This window comes from Manacus candei, unplaced genomic scaffold, assembly GCF_025592945.1.
Source record: "Manacus candei isolate 608988 ecotype Guabito, Panama unplaced genomic scaffold, ASM2559294v1 h1tg000092l, whole genome shotgun sequence".
Classification (NCBI taxonomy): domain Eukaryota; kingdom Metazoa; phylum Chordata; class Aves; order Passeriformes; family Pipridae; genus Manacus; species Manacus candei.
In genome coordinates this window covers 2,042,208-2,063,836 of record NW_026138140.1, presented here as the reverse complement: position 1 = coordinate 2,063,836, position 21,629 = coordinate 2,042,208, and the positions used below count along the sequence as shown (strand labels likewise).

General features: G+C 39.1%; 1 protein-coding gene across 8 annotated transcripts in view; it reads right to left on the bottom strand.

The window, feature by feature from the left end:
- Window positions 1-4,568: 4,568 nt before the first annotated feature.
- Window positions 4,569-21,629, bottom strand: part of GAB1 (GRB2 associated binding protein 1) — a 101,320-nt gene continuing 84,259 nt past the window's right edge. For 4 of the 8 annotated variants that reach the window (XM_051768113.1, XM_051768117.1, XM_051768115.1 and 1 more), the window contains 5 exons: window positions 13,665-13,754; window positions 11,430-11,523; window positions 10,957-11,080; window positions 7,834-7,956; window positions 4,569-6,493 (listed from right to left, as the gene is read on the bottom strand). In XM_051768113.1, coding sequence (XP_051624073.1) covers window positions 6,335-6,493; window positions 7,834-7,956; window positions 10,957-11,080; window positions 11,430-11,523; window positions 13,665-13,754 — 590 coding nt within the window. In that variant the 3' untranslated portion in view covers window positions 4,569-6,334. Of the gene's footprint in view, window positions 6,494-7,833; window positions 7,957-8,581; window positions 8,658-10,956; window positions 11,081-11,429; window positions 11,524-13,664; window positions 13,755-21,629 lie in introns of all 8 variants that reach the window. The other 4 variants (XM_051768116.1, XM_051768118.1, XM_051768114.1 and 1 more) reach the window with 3 other exon arrangements.

Here is a 21,629-nt window from a genome sequence, read left to right as displayed (position 1 = left end):
AAAAAAGTTCAAGGGCCAAGTCTCTTCTATGGTCCCTCATATTGAGCTGTGAGTGGGTAGAGCTAATGGTAAAAATGTCTTCAGGATCAACACTTCTTTCATTTATGAAGGAGAAGAAAAATAGTTAAAATGCAGAGTATTTTTAAAGTTTTGTTCCTAAACTTATACCTACATACCTGAGTAGAAATTAAATTATTTTGAAAAAGTTCTTGGAACATTCACTTACTCAAGGAAGGTACACCAGTGCCTTGAATATTAAATTCTGCTCCTCAAAAGACCATGCAGTGGATTTCTGCGCCTGGGGAATTTGAACCCTGTTACACTTCAGGCCTTAAAATGCTGCTCTATGCCTAACTGGAGACTAGGGAGCCTAAATCTAAACACCATTTGTTTCCAACATTTTGGTCTCAACTACAATTAATTTTTAAAATGTAACTAAATATGCACACCATGATTTCTAGGTATTACTATGAAGACAACCTCAGCAGAGGGTTGAATCACCATTTTGATGCAATTAACTCCAGACTCAAACTGAAGTACTCTAGCAGGCCGGTCTGAGGCATCTCTAAAACTCCTAGGCCTGTATCCTTCACCCCTAACAGGCAACAGAAAAAAAACCCCTAAACATTTCAGTTAAATCTCTGTAGTTTACAAGTGTGTAAATCCACAGCACAACTGCACAGAAACAAGCAGTGATTCCTTCCTCTAAAGTTTATTCCCTGAAAAGAGCATAAAAATATGAAAGTTTATGTATTTTAAAGTCTGGTAGGAATTCAGCAAAAATAAGCCATAATTATACTCTGCTCCTGTTCTGGCCTTCTGATTAAGAAAAAGCAGTACAGGCAACTTTCATGTGCCCAGTTGTATTTGCTCACATTCAGCATCAATGACCAGCTTTCCAGATACCAACAGATTTTCTGTAAACAGGGGTTTAGAACAGATATCTATACTTCACCTGTAAGTGTTGGTCTTCGGAATTTTAGTGGCACTAAAAAAAAAATCCTCTAGCACTTTATATAGCTAGTTACTAGCTAGTTACAGCTAGTCCAAGAACAACTCAACTCCCTTGCAATGTCTACAACTAAATTCAATAAAGCATTGAGATGCCCTATATGAGCCTCTTTTGCTTTCCCCAAATCAAAAGCATTTTATTTCATACTTAAAATACACTTGGTTGATTCTAGAAGTAATACTAAGCCTGGTTCTACTTTGTGTTATACCTGTTAAATATTTTCAGCAGACTGGATTTCCACATCCTCTCCTGAAGTGCAATCAAACCATCTGGGTACCCTGTGCAAGCCCCACAGAAACACACTAAACCCAGGACCTCACACAGCATTTAATAAAATCTTATTAGGATTGGCCTTTGTCAAAATTGATGTGACACACATTTTTTTATTATTTCACTGCAGATATACCTTACCAGAAAAGGCTTGGCAATGATGACAGATCCTGTGAGAATTTTCAAGAGCATATCCCAGTGATTACTACAATGGCTGATTTTATAACTACGAGAAAATTTCTCTGTTTTAACAACCCTGTGTTTTATGTTCTGAACTGTACAGGATTTTATTTCTATTCCATTTTACTGTAGTACACTAAAACATCATGTGTGTGCGCAGCACATCATACAACTACACCCTTCAACTAAACTCTTTTTAAAAAGTTGAAGCCAACATAGACGGTCCCTTTCAAATAAAACATGGACATTTTCTTCTAAAGACCATCTAGAAAGAAAACCACTGGCATAAGAACAGTCTAGCTCTGTTTATCTAATGGCGAGATGGCACAACCTTTCACCTGGTCATGCATCCAATGCCTACTATCCTTCCACTTCTGATACTGAAACTTAACACCAAGGATGCCAAACCATAAACATATACTGGGAAACTTACCATGACAAAGACATTGTTCATAACCATCTCAAGCACCTTTTCTTTTTGTCCCACCTTGAGGTTCAGTTCTCAACCTGACAAGGTACAAACTGCTTGTTCAGTTAAGGCAAAAAGCCAAAAACCTCATTGCTTGGTATTTGGTTCATCTACACCTGATCAACACAATGTTTCTGTGGAACATTTATTACACTAATTGCTGGACAAGCATCTGTTATTTGTGGTCATGGACCACATTAGCATTCCCAAGTAATAAGACAAACAACAAGAAATGAACCTTAAAGAAGCAGCTTGGTGCAATGCACAGCTACCAAGAGCAGACACAGGAAATATGGAGGATAATCTCCAAATTTAAGTTCATCTCCTAAGAGCTACAGGTATGAACATTTAAACAGATCAAGTGACATTACTGATGTCTAAATTGTATGGCAATACCATTTGTGTATTGTATGGTTTTTGCCTTGAGCAAATAAACATCCTCTATAGTTAAGGATGGAATGGAAGCTCTGTCCAGGGCTGCTAAATTTCCAAAACACTTTTGCAGGACTAATATATATATATATCTATAAATTCACTGCTGCAGGCAGTAATAGCTAAGCTTAAATGTCACTGTGATAAAAGTCTTGCTTAGCTCATAGTGCACTGTGAAAGATGTAGAGCTGCCCATTGCTCCAATGACTCCCTACATGGACCAAGGAATTCTAAATTACTTAATTAAAACAGCCATGTTGTAATCTGTCTGTACGCCCTAAGTGTGGCACTATGTCACAACAGTCATACATGAGTGGATTGTTAATATTAACATAAATACAAGTCTCGGTAAAGTAAAAAAAGACTAATGATCACATTTGTATGTTTTTCATGTCACATTACAAATGTTTAGCAGAACAGAGCAGCTGTGTTTGCACCTGCACTTCATGAGGTGACAGTGATTACGTCACAGTGTGTAAAAGTGTGGCTGTTGGTACTTACCAGACAACACAGTGTTCAGATGATACCATGGAGCAATACCAAATCACCTCAAGAGTCAGTCTGAGTGCACAAGGCACTAAGTTTTTCTATTGATTTCTGTGAGCAAGATGTTTTGTATTTGTAAAAGACCTATTACATACATATATTTGCAGTTTATAATGAACCTGGTTTATGAAGGTTATACAGCAATGAAAACTATATCCACAACTGGTACCAGGTTGTTTTAGAGAAAGAAGAAAGAACTTACCTGTCTAGAAATAGAACACTTGACAAACAACATTCACAAAATCACTTCTGCACCAGTATCTACTGGAGTTTCCACCAGCATCCCTCCAACTAGTGTGTCCTCACAAAGCTAGTAAGAGAAAGTGGCACAAAGGCTAATATCAGTCCAGCTCACTTTCTACTGCCTACAGTTTTATGATTCACATTTTCAATTTAATATTCACATCCTCAGACCATCAAAGAGCTCAGACACATCTGCAGCATGAAGCCCCTCTAGCTTTACAGGTGAAAATGAGTCATATCATCAAAAGTTACATACTCTGGAAGACATGTAAGTAGGGAAAATGTATTAGGAATAAGGGGGAGAAAACTGCTAAGAAATCTAATTAAAGAGAAATTTTGGACTGTTATTCAAAAAGCATTATACTGTCTGTACAGTGTGAAAACTCCTGTTTTCCTTAGCAGAAGAAAGGGAAAAAGCCTAGAAATTAAAAGTGGATTCTCAGTCATAATAACATCAACATTGTGAATGTTGCCAAATATTAAATGAAGAAAGAATAGGTGTAATCTGTAAACCAAGGACTGATATCAGCAAACTTAAAGCAAACCCACCTTCTATCACTAGCTCAGCAAGAGAGGTCAGCCTAGGAAACTGATTCTTTCAGGCTTTTATACCTCAGTCTCAGAGATTCTCACAACATCTGAAAACACAGCATTGATATTTAAATATCGGTATCGTAAAAACCCAAAGAGTTTTAAAAATAAAACATAGTCATGTAGTTGCTCAGTGTTTCAAGGACAGACAAGTTAGGATTAGGTAAAAAATTCCAAACCTTCTCCCTCAAATTCTCCCGCCTCTTGAGAGGCCAAAGAAACATAAGTTTGAAATATTCCAAGATCACCTCGCTCCTCAGGTGCAGGCATGAGTGTAGGAGTCCACAGTGTGAGTTCTTCTCCCCAGGGGCAAGCACCAAAACAATTGTGTAGGATAAACAGCAAAGTGATACTTCAACCACATTTGTGAAGAATTATGGGCATCTCACCGGTCAAGATGCACAGCTGCCATTGCTGTGGTAAAAGGCCTCAAGCCAATGCCCTCAAACAAAATATCATTACATTAGTTACCAAGTACTCACCATGCCTGTGGCTGCTTCAGCTGTGGCATGAGTGAAGGAGAGTTTGTTATGGGATAGCAAGACCATCAAAGCAGAGCTGAGCTACAGCTCCAGAATCTTTACGGATCTGAGATAATTTTGATGGAGCCACCAAGTTTTCCCTGACTCACATCACTGCTTCAGGCTCCCAGAGGAGTGAGAATTCACATCATTTACCTTCTTGGTGCAGGGTTTTAAATCAGAGATTCTTTTTGAGAATTGTTTTAGCTGCACATCTGTTTTTTGAGAGGTACTAAGAGGCAATCTGCAATTTTGACCAAGGGTGGTTGGCATCCAGGCACCCTCACAGACACACCGACCCCGGTTTGCTGTTTCACAGGACAGAGTTTACACATCAAAACCGAACAACTTGATTTATTTAAAATTCACCTCAAAATGCATTGTGTTTAGTTTCTTTTTTAAAATGAACATTCAAAGCATCAAAATATTACTAATTTAAAAAGAATCTTTGTTAAGAATAAGATAATTTACATACTGTAGATTGTGGCTGTGAGGGGAGAGAAACAACCAATGGTAGATTAGGCACAGTACTAAGGCCAACATGCCAGAAAACAATGCAGCTCTATGCTCAACTTTTAAATGATCTGGACAAAGTAAAACAATTGGGTGGGAAAACTAAACCAACCACTTGCTTGAGGGTGTTTGTGTAAAATGAGAGTGTTAGTAAGTTTTCTATCTAGACCTAACTCATTCATGTATTTAAAAAATCTCTATCTTCTTCCAAATAACAAAAAAATGTTTCTAAAACCAAGGCAGATTATTATTTGGAACTGGCATAGTAAAATAAAGGATCACAGTATACAGAGCTTAAAATCCTGTACCAGGAAAGAGCAACGAGTGGTTTACAAGGGGATCATTTAGGTATATTATCTAATTTTTAAAAACAGAGATATAAAATATCAGTTGCATAGGGATTTAAATATAAGGCCAAGCAGGAGATTAAAGTAAAATAGAGCTCATAAGAAGGGCACTATGGTGTCAAAACATAGTATTTCCATTTGAATTAACGTCTAATTCAAAATCACAGTATTTTGCTAGTACTACAAAAAGTGAATGTCAAACTGTCCCATTAATCTCAAACTGAAAACTGACATTAGAACTTCTAAATAGTACAAAACTAAAGCTCATTGTCTAAACCTGATCAGTGTATTAGCACAACAGTGCTTGGTACGTACCTGATTTATATACTCTACCTTCTGTAAATAATATAAAGGTTATTTCTTGTTAATAAGTGTGAGATCACAATATTACTGCATGCCATCAGTGGTTTGCAGGCTTACTTGATATTTAATTATTCAGTCTTTGAAAGTGTAAGATCCCACCCTGCAGAATCTTCACCCATTGAACACAGAACACTGTCATTAATAAAATACAATAGAAGTTCCACCACTAACAACTAACATATAAGCCAGGATTGTAGGTCTAAACCCAGTACAGTTCATTATTATTAACTCACAGCAATTTTTGTTAGGAAGGTAACCTGTAGACTTCCAAATAATCTTGTGTGTATTAAATATAAACAAGTATGTAACTAACGGTCCTCTCTTGGCATTTCAAGTAGATTATTCAATTGTGAAAGTACTTCTGCAAAATCAATTTTGAGTTGTTAAAATGAAGTTCAAATATTAATTTCCATATCTACACGTAGCTTAATTAACCTAAAATTGTAAGGAATAGTAGTGTAAGGAAAAAAGAATTCTCCAGATGAATTAGGCATTAAGGTATACTTACTGGGAATACCTGAACCAACATTGTAACTGAAAAAGTGCATAAACATGGTAATACTACAAATGTGTTAACTACAGAACAAAAGGTTTTCTGAAAGCTAAGTGATATTATTTTACATGTTATTTACAGGCTGCGATTTTTCCAGACACCACAGAGCCAATTTATGATCTGAAAAGTTCCTTTGATATATTCAAAGTGTCCCTTGGCTTCCATCCTATTCGGTCAAGAACCTGCTCACACACCAGTGAATCAGGTGCTGTACAGCTGAACAACACTGCCACTGTGGTTCTGTAATTCTTCAGAATTCAATTCTTCCTGTTCTTTCAAGACAGAGCAGTATTTTCACTTCACGCTTTTCGTAGGTGTTTCAGACTCCGTAGACTGTCTCCCATCAGTCCAGGCCTCTCGTGTGCTCTTCAGTGCTAACGTTTTCTGCTGGTCGACCACCACGTAATCAACTCTCTCGTCCGCCACGCTGCTGCCCGAGCCACTGCTCTTCTTCTGGAAAAGGCAAGGAAGAGGGAAAAACATGGTAAAATAAATTACCAGCAAAAAGTAAGTAGATGTCCCAAACAGACAGAGAACAAGTAGAGGTTTTCCTGAAAGGTCTGACACTGTCTCTTGGATTGACTGTTTGAGAAAGTAGTTAAGCCTTTGACACCATCTCCCACAGCATTCTCCTGGAAAAGCTGGCAGCGCACGGCTTGGACAGGGGCACTCTGTGCTGGGTCAGGAACTGGCTGGAGGGCCAGGCCCAGAGAGTGGTGGTGAACGGTGCTGCATCCAGTTGGTGGCCTGTCACCAGTGGTGTCCCCCAGGGATTAGTGTTGGGCCCAGTTCTGTTTAATATCTTTACTGATGATCTGGATGAGGGGATTGAGTCCATCATCAGCAAATTTGCAGATGACACTAAGTTGGGGGGGAGGGACCATCAGCTGGAAGGCAGGAGGGCTCTGCAGAGGGACCTGGACAGTCTGGAGAGTTGGGCTGAATCCAACGGGATGAGGTTCAACAAGGCCAAGCGCTGAGTCCTGCACTTTGGCCACAACAACCCCCTGCAGTGCTACAGGCTGGAGACAGAGTGGCTGGAGAGCAGCCAGGCAGAAAGGGACCTGGGAGTTTGGATTGACAGGAAGCTGAACATGAGCCAGCAGTGTGCCCAGGTGGCCAAGAGGGCCAATGGCATCCTGGCCTGTGTCAGGAACAGTGTGGCCAGCAGGTCCAGGGAAGTGATTCTTCCCCTGGACTCAGTGCTGGTGAGGCCACACCTGGAGTGCTGTGTCCAGTTCTGGGCCTCTCAGTTCAGGAAGGATATTGAGGTGCTGGAGCAGGTCCAGAGAAGAGCAACAAGGCTGGTGAAGGGGCTGGAGCACAAATCCTATGAGGAGAGGCTGAGGGAGCTCAGCCTGGAGAAGAGGAGGCTTAGGGGAGACCTCATCACTCTCTACAACTCCCTGACAGGAGGTTGTAGCCAGGTGGGGGTTGGTCTCTTCTCCCAGGCAGCTCCCAGTAAGACAAGAGGGCATGGTCTTAAGCTCTGCCAGGGGAGGTTTAGGTTGGATATTAGGAAGAAATTCTTTACAGAGAGGGTAATCAGGCATTGGAATGGGCTGCCCAGGGAAGTGGTGGATTCTCTATCTCTGCAGGTTTTTGAGATGAGACTGGCTGTGGCACTTAGTGCCATGGTCTAGTAACCATGGCAGTGTCTCAGAGGTCTTTTCCAACCTGGCTGACTCTGTGATTCTGGGATTTTGCTGGAGGTTCCCTCTTTCCCAGCAACTACTTGTGAATCGATTTTAAACTCTTGATGGCAGGACTGCAAGAGCTGAAGATCTGCTTACCTTACGAGGTGGGGTAGATTTTCCAGAATCTAGGTCCAGATCTAAATACTCTACTTGTTTGTCTCCTTTAGGTTTTACCATAGGGCTGCTTCCTCCGTCAAGACTGTTGCTTCCAAACAAATTCTGAAATCATAATATAAATAACTTCAGTTACAAATGTATGTGCTAGTGGTCCACATTATCAGATATGCTTATTATAAAACTGCCAAAAGCTTAAAGGTTAAAAAAGTGACTAAGAGCTCTTGCAATCAGTTAAATCATGCAAATTTCATTGACTTTGTAGAACAAGGGGGTATATTCTATGTCAAAACTGGGACAGAGTCAATAGCCAATGGAAGGGAAAAACCCAGAAACCAACCCCCCAAATTTAACGTTGCCACCAAACCCATCTGTGCCTTCCACCTAATGTCCCCTTCATATCATGAGATAAGAATGGAGTGTGCTTTGTTCTTTTCAACTGTAGTTGTTATATCTCAAATTTAGCATTACTTAATTGCCAACTTTTTTATTTCCTTAAATTGCTGTTTAATACCTACAATAATTCCAGTTTTACAGTAGTGGCAAAACTTCAAATGAAACTTTTACATTTCATTCAAAAGTCATCATGATTAAGCTGAAAATCAAAAAGTATTATTCCATTGTTAAGATCAAAATATTAAAACTTTGGAAAATATGTGTAGGGCTGCCTGAAGTGAATTTGCATTGTATATACCTAAATTTCAATTAGCTCAGACTTTTACGACCTCACCTCCTCTGTCCTCTCCCAGCCTGATCCCTCCCTCTTAACAGGTGTTATAGGAACAGTACAATAGAAGGACTCTTCTCTAAAAGATAAAGAAAAAACAGGAAGACAGAGGGCAGCAGTCAGCAAAAAATGAAGAGGAAGGCAGAAGGAAAGACAGAAGGGTAAGGCTGACAGCAACTTCAAAGAAAAAGCAGAATATTGCTGATTTTATTAAATAAAACAGAAGTATGACATGTCCAAACAAGATGCTTCGAAGCTGATGACAGAAAAAGATGAAGAAGTATGGACTCCTTGCTCAGAGTTGCAACAAATAAAAATTCTCAAAAAGTCTATTTAATAGGCAGATTTTAAAACAAAGGCTGTGAGCTATCTGGAAACATTCTGGTTCTCTAGGAAATAAAATATTTTATGGGTTAAAGCTCAATGGGCTGGGCTTTTTAGATTGAATTTAAATTTGTATCATTCAACTCATTTAATATTAAGTGGTAACAAAGGACAACAAACACAAACAATTGATACAAAGTTCATTTTTGTTGCCCAAATTCTCTAAACGAATTTCTGCATATGTAACATACAAAAATCAGATTCTGTATCAATGTTTCCAGCATAAATTAAAAACCAAAAAATAATCTGTTATTTCAAACAAACTAGGCAGGCAGAACATAGGCATTAGAAAACAAAACTTTAAATATAATACAAATGAAACTGAAAGGAAATCTGCAGAACAACCTTAAAGAAGGAACGGTGCAAGTGAACAGAAGATATTAATGACAGGCTGAGCCATGGCATTAATTATACCATCCTGGCATTGGCGTTAAATCCCTGAAACAGCCTTAAGGATGCACAGAAATCCCCAGTTTGAACTGCGATTCTGTGCAGGGAGAACCGCGGGTGGCACTAATCCTTTGTGTAAAATGGGATGTTTCCTGCGCCTGTGAAAGGGGAACGTCACCGGTTACTTACCAAGGGCCCTTGCAAGAGAGGGGCTCGGTTCTAACATCACCAGAACCCACTGCTGGGGCACATTTCTCCCGGGAAGCACACCTGCACTGCCCGCAGGTCAGACAGGGCACAAAGCACGGCTCGGGATGCTCTGCAGGCTCCTGAGCCGCCAGAGCTGCCCCAGGGGAGTCAGCAGGAAGGGCTCGCTCAGGGGGGGCTAAGGCACGGCATCCAGAGGCAGCAGTGGTGAGCTGAGGGGAGGGAGGCTGGAGGAGACTGGGAGGGGATCCAGAGCAGCAAGGGACAAGGAAGCAAACAGCACTGCGAGAGGAGGGGTCCAGGGGGTAGCAGGGACATGGGCCAGCACATGCCATATAAGGAGGCGGACAAACAAACAGGACAAAACCGGTGCTAGACAGGCCCTCCCCAAAGAAGGTCGTTCGTAAGTGCTTTAAAAATGAAAAATGCTGCTGTATTCCCTAGGAAGAGCCCAAGCTGGAAAACATGGTGAAGGCACTGAACCAGGCTGGATGGGGCTTTGAACAACCCGGTCCTTGCCCATGGCACGGGAGGCTGGAACTAGATGATCTCTGAGGTCCCTTCCAATCCAAACCATTCTATGATTTTATACTGAACAAAAAGCTGAGCTCAAGATTCAGGTTTTCCTCCAGTGTTTTATGGGTATTCTAGACCACATTTCAGTTTAGGCCTAGATCTACTGCTATTCTCTTTCTTTAAACTACTATTATTGTGTCTTCTTTTTCTCTCTCTCCTTTTCCCCCACCCCCAAAGAAAAACCACAGCATGCATCACTAACTTTTCCTAACTAGGTCTTCAGTTACTGCACTGCATATGAAACTTTATTATCTGAGAAAGTTCTCCCCCAAAGGGGAAAAAATACAGATACTCAATACACACAGACTCCTTCTATCCTCTTCTTTGAAAGAAGCCTAATAGAAGTACACATGGCTCTGTTCCCATAGAATGCAAACAACAAATATCAATCTTTTTTTTCCCCCTGTTCCTTCCACATTTCTTGGAAGATGTCCTTTTAATACAGTTTTTTTTAAGCATGTCTCAGAGGTTTTTAGACAGTTTCTTTCCCTTGATGTCATAATACTGAATTGGTGCATAGCCCAAGGACAAGCCATTATAAAGAGGAGACAGTTTCTAGGGAAGAGGTAGAAAAAAAAGTAATGCCTTGAATTGCTTTGTATAATAGATGTGTGTATCAACCATTCTCTTTATATGTGACTATGCTCTTAACTTCTTCAGGGAAATCTTACCAAAATTACAGGTTTTCTATGGAATTTTTTTATTATTATTTTGATCTGGAAGTATCAAGGGAGTGATGTTGAGCGAAGGATCTGTGTTTGCATGATTTAAAAGTAAGGACTGCACAGGAAGAGAGTAGTTAAGACGTAGATTTTACATACTGGGTCTTCAGTGGACTGATTTGGATTCATGGATACATAATTCTCTTCACTGTCGTGCGAGTCACTGCTGGAAGTTGTGCTATGAACTGAATCCGGTCTGGGAGACACGGGAAACCTGGAGGAGCTAATTACCAGGAATTATTTTACAAACAATACATCTCGAATATCTTAAACCTCCTGGTAAACAACAAAAATAAGCATATTAGAGCGGAAATTTTCATTCAAGTTTACTAGAGTGTCACATTTTTTGGTTATACACAGTCCCTTATATTTAATATTACAAAATAAAAATTCACATGGACACATTTTGTTTCAATATATAGACACACACACACACACACACATATAACACACTTCCAAAGGAAACTTCAATTTGTATTACACAGGCTAAAAATATAATACACACACACATTTATTAACTTTCTAGTGAACAAAACCAATTAATCCGAATAAGGAAAATCTAAGAAACTTACTCTCGTGCAAAGCTTCTGGTGATAGGAGATCTAACTGGAGCTTGTAATTCTTCCCATTCAGGCAGAGGTTTTATTTCTAGTGGAGCTGGTTTTGCTAAGTAAGAAACAGATAATCTTAAAGCACAGAACATTCCAGAAAAAACTTTTATATAGCAAATTTTAAATTGTAAATACTAGTTAGGAAAAGGAGACACTGTTCAGTTCTCAGAAATGTATGTTATATTAATATATTTTTAATCTTTTCAGGTAATGAAAAGCAACATCAATGAAAAAACAATTAAAATGTAAATTTTTAAAAATCCACCACAATTTAAGAATTTTGCAGCATATACTTGTACATAGGAATTCTGTTTTGAAAAGAGATTCTGAAAGTGGCAGCATCAGGTTCTGCCTTTACCCTGCCACAATGACTTGTTGAACTGACAATGCCAGGATAGGGCTGATGGATGTTTCAGCAGAGCCAACTCTTTCCTTGGCTCAAGGACAGTTATAATTATGTAAAATGTGCCCTTGCTGCCCTTACTGATGAGGTTTCACAACTCAAACTGTGGGCAGAACCTGCAGCTAAGACTAGGTCTGCAAAAGTGAGATGAGCCAACACCAAGAGGAGCTTGGCTCACTGCACTGCTTATCAAGAGATGAGCAGAGTGGTGGTGTGCTTCTGCCATGCATGACAGCTAATATTGTTCTCAAAAAAAAGTGCCATTTTTAAATTCCATTTTCAGAACAGAACCAAGAATAGACTACTAGTGAGAAACCCATTATCCCTCCCTCCAGCTTGTATGTCTCACCCCTTCTAAACATTAGGGGAAAAAAAAGTATAAAAAGACTTGTGGGAAAAAAAAAGAAAAAAAATTAAACAAAAATCACAGAGTCAAACTGCTATCGCAGTTTGGATCTCAACTTCATCCTCCCTAAAACTGTTTTTAGAAAATGAAATGCAATGTCCTTATAATATCACCCCTTCCTCTCCTTGCCCCCCACTCCATGAGTTTGCTGATTCACTATTGGCAGATTCACTAAGATCAAATGTCAGGCATGTAGCACTAGTTCATGTGGCATAAGAGCTGCCTTAAGTGACCACATGAGGAACTGAGAGAAATCAGTTGCCAGATCAGTGTGTTTGTCTCACAAGGGAAAAGCAGAACTGTACTCATTATACTTTCATTACACTCACTCCTCAGACTGAGTTTATTAAAAGGTCAGCTATCATATACTGAACTTAAGAACTCCAAATTCAAATTTTCTGGATGACTATCAGTCTTTGGTATCCCAACATTTTTCTCCTTTTCCCTGTTAAGAAGTGACAATTCCACGCTCCAAGCACATCAAGCCTAGTCCAGTAATTCTGCCACTTTCACTCACTTGCTTATAAAAAGCTGCCACCACAGACTCCAAAGAGGAACTACAACTCATCCATCCAGAGATGTAAGGTATCACATGAGATAAGAGTGGCAGAACTGAATGTGACATAGGCAAGATGATACTAAAGCGTGAGTGACACAAACTGATCTTTGTGCTTGATCTTGAGCTTGGCTCAAGTCCTCTGTAAAGGTCTGAGTCTACCTGGCAGGTATAAACAGTGGGCAAGGTACTGCTCCAGCAGAAACAGAGCCAGGACTTTGTCCAAAGCCCACAGCAAAAATATTTCATCCACTTGCAATGGGCTTTAACAACCAAAGGTAAGGATCAATGATATTTCTGTGAGATTTTTTAACATTATTCATCTCCTCTACTTCTTGTGACTATATAAGGCACCAACTCAGCATGATGGGCTCATCAGACTAATTGCGAACCTCATTAAGATGCATAAACAGATCTCTGCACTAGTACAGGGGCAGAGGATCAATATTTTTCTTCAGCAGGGGACCAAAGTGAGCTGTGATTTCAGGTTATTGCCCAACAAAAGTTATTTCAAGTAACTTACAAGTTATTATATAATAAGTTACAAGTTATATATACATGCTTCTAAATAAACAGACAAAAGTAAATCCAAAATATGAAAAACTACGACTTAAGAGATCAGAACACCCACGTCAATATCAAGGAAATGTTTCCATGCACTGTTCAAGGAAAGCTGTTGCTTGGCACAGAAAATGTATCCATGATCTTAGACTATGACAGAAGTAAAAAGACTATGCAAGAGCTAAAGTTATTGTAGAATAACAGTTTTCTTAATTTTTGCTTCATTTATTTTTATAAAGCTCCATATACATACAGTGCTAAAGTACATACCCTTTCTTCTTGTAGTAAAGTCACCTATGGTTTGTGAATCAGTTCGCTCTAAACCATGTGGTTTAGGTCTTAAAATTTTAGGACTTTGACCTAATTGGTAAAAAGAAGACTCTCTTAATAATATTCTATTTGTAAGTGGAAAATTGGAATTTTGTAAACAAACAGCACAACCCCCTGCAGAAAGATTAATGCCACAAGCATAAGCAAGCTGCTCAAGGAGAGTTTTACAGTCTAGCTGAGGCTCACACTAAGGGCTTAAGCACCAAACCAGAAACAAAGAAAACACTGCATGCAAGTAATATGTTGGAGGCAAGCGTAAAAAGTGTACAAAAAGGCTAAAATGTGCATCAACAAATACTGTAAATAATCAGTACTATTAACTGGTTTCATTAAAAAAAAAAATCGTATTTGAGGGGTATTGAGCATGAAAGGGGAATAGTCATCTTTCAAATGCAAGCTGAGGTACCCTCAGGGAAATTAAATTCTCCTTAGTCACAATATTCCTTTGGAAATAGTGATACTCTTGGGAGATCTCCTATTCACTGGGCATCTCCCACTTGAGATGTCCCAAGAATCTTTTTCAGCAATGTATTTGTTAAATTTGTTCCCTAGAGGTCTCCATCTCTCTGTACCAAAGAACACCTCTCTGGCCCTGCAGGCACAGTGGGATTTTCTTTCCACTGTCCCTCCACCACAGCACACCCCAACCTCCATCACAAACAACCCTGTCATGAAAATACCAATAAGCTCCCTACAGACACCAGTGGAACCCCCCTGCCAAAAAGGGTATTCTTTAGCCAACATGACCAAACTCTGCAGGTGTTCCAGGTCACATTTTAAATAAACATGATCGACAATGTGTAATAGCCCTAAGCTTCCATTAAAGTCTATCTGAAAAGGTGTTAATATCAAAAAAGGTGAATGCCTTCAAGAGGTCCACCAAGAAGCCTTCTGAAAGGTAAATCTTTACAATAAATCAAATTAAAAGTTTAAATCTGATAATGTTAGAAAATTGCCCTACAGGACAAAATGGAAAAGGACTGGTACAGACTCAGACGTGGGCTGGTTCTCCCAGCAATGAGTGAGAATGCTTTTTAAAAAAAATAAACTTGGCAACAAACACAAGAAGTTTGCAAATCTCTACCCCAAGTGTTTTGCATATGAAATGCTCTATTACTGTTATCACTGAAGTATTGGGAATAATCAAATAACAACAAGAAAGGTAAACACAAAGGTTTTATACTGCATCTTAACTTCTACACAGTGCTTCTGAGAGACCATGCAGGTAAGATAAAATTTATTTATTTACCAGTAGTGCTGCTTAGTAACTTCCTTAAAAAGAAAAGGACATGGAATTATTTTGACATAGACAGTTCTTTCCCAATTTCAAAATCAGATGCTCCCTTAAATGGCTCGATGTGCCGATGGAAAGGGTGAGCAGTTGGGCAATGCTGACCAAAGACACAGATTGCAAAGTGGAACACAAAAGTATTTCTGTACAGTGTACTGTTGACTGGAGCCAAGTCAAAAGCACGACCCAACATGTTGGTGTACTTAATTCTGAGCTGAACCAATACTCTTAAGTACCTTGCCTACAACTCTCTGATAAAAGCTGGCCTATATAAAAGGACCAGGACCTTAAAATCGATTGAACAAATGTAGAAGTTCAAATGCAAACACCTCTTAATTAAGAACAATTTGATGCTCAATATCATTATGTGATCATATTAATTTTGTGTTCGGCAGTTTTAAAATCTGATTTAAAAGAAATTTGGCCCAATACAACTCAACTTAAAATGCCAATGAACTGACATACGAGCACAGATCATAAGTACAGTGAGAAAACTAGCAGAGGTAAGAGAGTTAATGAAATTATTTAAGCAGTGTGTACTTTATAACCTCTGTTCTTATAACCAAACAGACTGAAGTGCCTGAAACCCGTAATACAGAGATAAGCTCAAGGAACTCATGCCTGTGACTCATTATTTCTACTTATGTTAATGATGTTACGTGGTCTCGTGCAGCCAACCTTTCTGAACTATGATTAGCCCTATTTGTAAAACATGGGTATTATGTAACTGCCTGCTTCACACTTAATTTAGCACTTAAAAACCACTCCAAGATTTTCAGAAGTACAGGTCCCTATAATACTTCTCTTCCACATCAGACATAAACATACAAAACGCACTGAGCTTTCATCTCTTGCTGCTGGAAGACTGCTCAACCTCAATAAATGTCATGGCAAAACAGCTTGCTGCTACCAACCAGCCAGGACAGTGCAATTCCTGAAGCTTAATATGTCACAGAGAATTAAAATATTTGGGCAGGGTGTTTTCTTTTTCCTCCCTGCAAAACAAAACCCCAAAAGGCCTAATCTCCGTTCAGGAGCTTATACTGTGTAACAGGAAAGACCTGATACCGGGCAAAGGAAAAGGGGAGGGAAGGGGGGGAGATCAAAATCACAAAACTGAGATTATGTATTTGTTTAAGTGCAGAATTCCTATACCCCCTTTTTGCCCATTTAAGAAGATCAAGTGACACGAGCTAGGGCACTGAAAGCCCTTAATGATATCCCTTAGTGCCTTCAAAAGACAGAATTTTCCCCAAGAGCACCTCTGAGAAGCAACAAGCTGAATATAATGCAGAGGAGAAAGTGCCTCATCCAGCACACTGATCTCCCTCATCTATCCCCAAATAATCACTAAAGGTAAGTGTCACAGGGCTGTTCTTCAAATCAGCACAGTGAAGGTGGAAGGACAGTAGGGCTCTATGGAAAGCCTGGCTCTGTACAGCATTCCAACGCCAGCAATATTGAGGAACACATTTCCTGTGGTTCCCACAGGCCCAGATTTACCTCATCTCATGTTCAGGCATTCACAAAAAACAACACTTTTAACTTACACACCTATTCTGGGAAAGCTAAATCCAGGGTTAAAAAAGAAAAAAGGTTTTATTTATGTAATTTTACTTTTTTTTAACCGAAAAGGAAATAAATTATGTTGCAACACCACTGGATGCAAACCTACAAGGGAGAAAAAAAAACAAACCTAAATAAATTATGTCAAGTGAAACCAACCAAACAAGAAGTGAAAATTAGATGTTTTCACTGTTCAGTCAAGTCACCACCTGTGAAATGCAAAATGCTACAGCCAGGAGAGAGAGAAGCTCAGCCTCTGCACGTTCTATCAGACGAACAGTGCACAAGGGCACTCTGAGCTGAAAAATCACTAATGAAGTCTATTTTTCTAACAAATGGCTGCTTGTACAAACTGCCAGGCAGAACAGGCGATGGTGGCTCCAGCATTAGAGCGCACTCAGACGCATGAATTCTGCTCCTGGCATTTCGGTGCATGTCAATGCTGCCTTTGTCTGAGAAGTCATCAGGAGAAGAGTCCATTTCACATGTTTGATTTGGTTTCAAATAACGGTTTCAACTGAAAAACCTTTCGGGTTTTGCATCGGCTAATGTATTCTCTTGTTGTTTTTCATAAAACACTTGGAATATAGTGTTGAGGGGAAAAAAGGGATCCCACTGCATCGAATTCCTGCATCGATGTAGGTGGGTCCCAATGTTTTTGTGGACGTAACACTGAAGAGCCTCATTTGTTTTCAGGCTATTGCCTCGAAGCAGCAATACTGAACATGACTTCTGTTAAGGACACTTCTTTCCCGACTGGCTGCTTGCTCCATGGCTTGCTGGTGAGGGATTGTACATCAGGAAATTGCAAACATCCTCACAGAAGAGGCCAACTCTCTATTTAAATATCAGCTATTTAGGGCTTAAAATTTTAAGGGAAATATACTAACGTGACATAAAATTTAAGAAATGTGTGATCTGTTAATGCTGTTTCCTGGCCAACGGGAGTAATCCACGTGAGACAAGGAGATCAGACATAGGAATGTAAGAGCAGTGCTCTACTTGGAATAGCAGGGGGAGAGCAAAAGGAAAAAACAGCTACATAAGTGCCCTGCATCCACAAAAGTACTTTCAGAGAGAAATAACAGCAGTTTCTTGTTTCCATTAAAAAATACACATCTTTCCCCCTTTTCTTTGTTACTAGAGGAAACCGAAATTTGCACTGAGGTCAAAGAATTCCCGTACTCAGAATCACTGTAGACTTTTCCTTGGAAAACAAGGCTGAAACTCACTGTCTTACTCCCACGGGATTTATTATTTGGTTTTCAATTCTGCAGAATAAACTCCCGCTTTCCTTCTCTTCCTCTTCCTCACCCCAGTGAACTCTGATTCCCAAGTACATGGTCTTCAGCACAGAGCTCTACAAATATCCTGAATTTGCTTTTTTATCTCTGTTTTTATAAGACTATTTCCTGCCAAGGTACTTCTAATTAGAAACATGTATTTAGTTATACAACATTCAAATGGATTTCCATAGTAATATCCACCATCAATCATGTGCTTTGTTCTGGTCAGTGATGTGACATGAATGGTGATAACTACAGCCTCTTTAGGACAGCAAAACCAAACTGAAATCGACTTATTCTTCAATATTATGAAATACAAAAAGCAGTCACCTAAAGAGAGGCTCTCCAGTTTTCTCAGACATCTTTACCTTCTCAAAATAACTTTTCTCAGAGAACTGGTACTTTGAATGCTCCAGAAATTAAGAATGAATTGGAAAAAAAAAATCTGATTATGAAGAAATCCAACTGGATGTGACAGCTAAGGTTCACTGGTATTCCTAAAATATTTGCCAAATGCCATGAAACTATTCAGAGAATACCAAAGCTATTAATCATCAAAATACTATTTGACTGCTCTAATTTGTGAGTAACTCTACATGTCTGTATTTTAAAATCCCCCAAAGCATGATGAACTAAAAGCATTCGATAACAAAGTACAGTGTTCTGGAGTGTTTATTGATTAGCAGTTCAAACCTGCACTAAGATTCATTAAGTGCAAAGGACTTCAAAAACAAAACACGAAAAAAGTAATGGAATTCAACTTGTTCACTGGAAAAGTAAAGCCTAACATTAAGCCTATAAAAAAGCCAAGGGAACAGCATGACAATATGTGCATCAAAAACTACGTTTTCCTAAAAGAAAGCAATAAGCACACAAGGAAGAAAAGAAAAATTCTATGGAGGGGGGAAAAAAACAGGGCGTTATTACCCTTGTTCACTTGTTCCTGCTCTCCGTGGTGCCTTTGGAGTTAAAAACTACCATCTCTACCGGTAGCATCAGAGCAAGTATTGCAGTTTGTCTTTAGAAAACTCGTGTGTTTGATTTTCTTAAAGCCATTGTGTCCAGCAAAGTGGAGCGAGCTTCCTTTGCAGCTGCGACGCAGCCATCCAAACGAAATCTTTACTGAAATTATTTGTTGTTTCAAAGTTTTGTAAGACAAATCACAGCTGCAAGTTAAGGGCTGGAGTATCGCAGCAAGGAGTTATGTAAACTTCATTTCAAGCTATTAAGTAAAAACTAGGCTTGTAGAAATAATTTGTACGGGCACGGAGGAAGTTTAATTTTCAGCTAAATGGGAGCCTTTGGAGCTTGTGGGGGATCAAAGAAGAAAAAAAAAATTCAGTAAATTTGTATTCAACTTGCTTTAGGAATTCTGACGAAGCACCGAAACTTTCCCCCAAAACAGGATTTTTTAGAATTCCTAAACAGAATGAACAGGAGTTTCCAAGAGAGAAAAAAAGGATTAAATGCCTGGATTTCTCAAAAGCAAAATGAACACTACTTCTGTTCAAAAAAGTCATCACAGAAATTACAGTTTCTTTTTTAACAGATCTTTAGTTCAGTTTTTGCTGCTGATTAAAATCACCATTCAGATTTTTTTCAATGCCTACTTGTCCTAAAGCCTGAGAACATAAGTGAACCTTTATTAAAGAACATGCAAGACAATCACGATAGCGTAGAACACTGCAGTGTTGCCAGCTTCTAGTTATTATTATTATTTATTATTTTAAAAGAATTGTCAGCTCCTGTATTCACAAATGCTTTAACTGTTTCTCTGAAGTTTTATTTCAGGTTGGTGGGATGCTCCTCCTGCATCAGGACATGTAACATGTTCACGCTGTCCAACTTAAATATTTACATGTTTGAGTGTCTAACAAGGAAATTGTTCATTAGGCTATTTATAACTGCCTCCATGATTAATGAGGATTCTTAATTTCCTTAACAACTACCTACTTTACTTGGGATTTTTACAGCACCATTACTACACTACAACAATGGGTGATTATGCTGGTTATCCAGGAGCATCATAGCAGGTCCTTTGGGGACCAGAATGTGGCAGGTGCTTCCTGCCATGGGAAAGCTCTGTACACAAATACCTTTTCAAAGTGGGTTTATACTCTTACATCAAGAAAACTGGAATTTTCTATGAAGTTAATCCATTTGGGAGATGCTCATGAGGAGCCATGGCCAAGATACAGCCACATTTTTAGAAGCAATCCACATATTTGTGGTTTAACCACAGAAATAATGTCTTTTAACATCTTAAATGAGAAAAAACTATGAGAAAAACAACCAGATAAAATTTTTAACATTTTTAAAAACAATCACAATTCCCAACTCCATGAGAATTTTCTTCCTCTCCCTTGGTTTGTTTTGTTTGTTTGTTTTCTTGTTTTCAAGAAGCAACTGGGTATTTTCTTGGCATGAAAAGAAAAGTGTGCATCACCCACTAAATCCAAGTCTAAATCCAAGTTCACCACATGCTGGGCTGAAAATTGCCTGGGCCAAGCAGCAGCCTCTTTTAAAGGCAATCCTATGGACTTAAGTCATAGGAAGCATCTCAGATTAAATTTTTGTTGAAATATAAGCCTTTAAAAAAAAAAAGTGAAAATGCACTACACTGGTTATTGGTTATTTCAGTAAAAAAATCTCTGCAATCCTACCCAAAACCCCTGTTGTAAACTGGGATTCCCAAATTTTGTATTGCCTCTGTCAGCAATCTGATCCTGAGGGTATCATTCTAACTCAGCTCCCCGTGACTCTGAACTAGGACCTGTGCTAAATGGAACTCTCTCATAAGGTGTTTTTAAGTACTATGGATCAAAAACATGACTAAAATTACATTTATATTCATTCATGCATTACATTCCAATATTATACTGAAATGAATGAGATTAAATTTTAACTTTCATTCCATCATGGTTATGAATTGCTAATTCAGCCATATGCCCATAGTTCATACATTTCTTTGCAGAACCTTAAAATACCCACTTTGGTAGAAATGGTCTCAGAAAAAAGAATTTACCAAGTTAATGTAAGCTAGGCATCAAACTGAGACTCTGAAGAAGTAAATTCCACCATCCCCAATTCCATCGCTGACTTAACAGTTTGATTCAGATATTGAAAAACTGTATTTTATCAGTCAAGATGACAAGCACAGATTTCAACTTTATGGATGAGATGATGCCACATAGCTATAAGGACTCTTTCTGTAGGGCTCCTAAACAGTTACAGTTTTTAAAAAAATCTGATTTTGTAGATGTTTGGTCTTAAAGTCTTGGTTTAAGATGACATACTCCATCCCCCTAGTCCTGGAAATAAACCCTTGGGCAGGAGGGGGTCACTAGCATGCCCAGAGGTTGACAGACACTCTCATCTCAAATGCTATGTCACTCAAAGGCTTCCTGCTGACCTATAAAAAAGAATTCACACCTTTTTCCTTTCATTTTTGACCAGGTACCTTTTCCTTAAAATAGGTTGAACAGGTGTTCTTTGTTGCCTTGGCTGCCCACCGTGTTTGGGCACCTTTAATTCCACCGCTCCTTCTTGGATAAATATTGTTTTGAGGAAGGAACACGTCACTGTCACAACAAATGTCACAACTGCTCTGTGGCAGAACCCTTCACAGTCTTTGAGCAATTCAGTGAGTAAGATTCAACTGCATGGATGGATGCAATATTTCTTCTGCTCGAAGCCTTTTGCTAGCAAACACGCTTCCAAATTAGCATCACGACTACATGCAACTGTGGCAAGCTAAAGCGG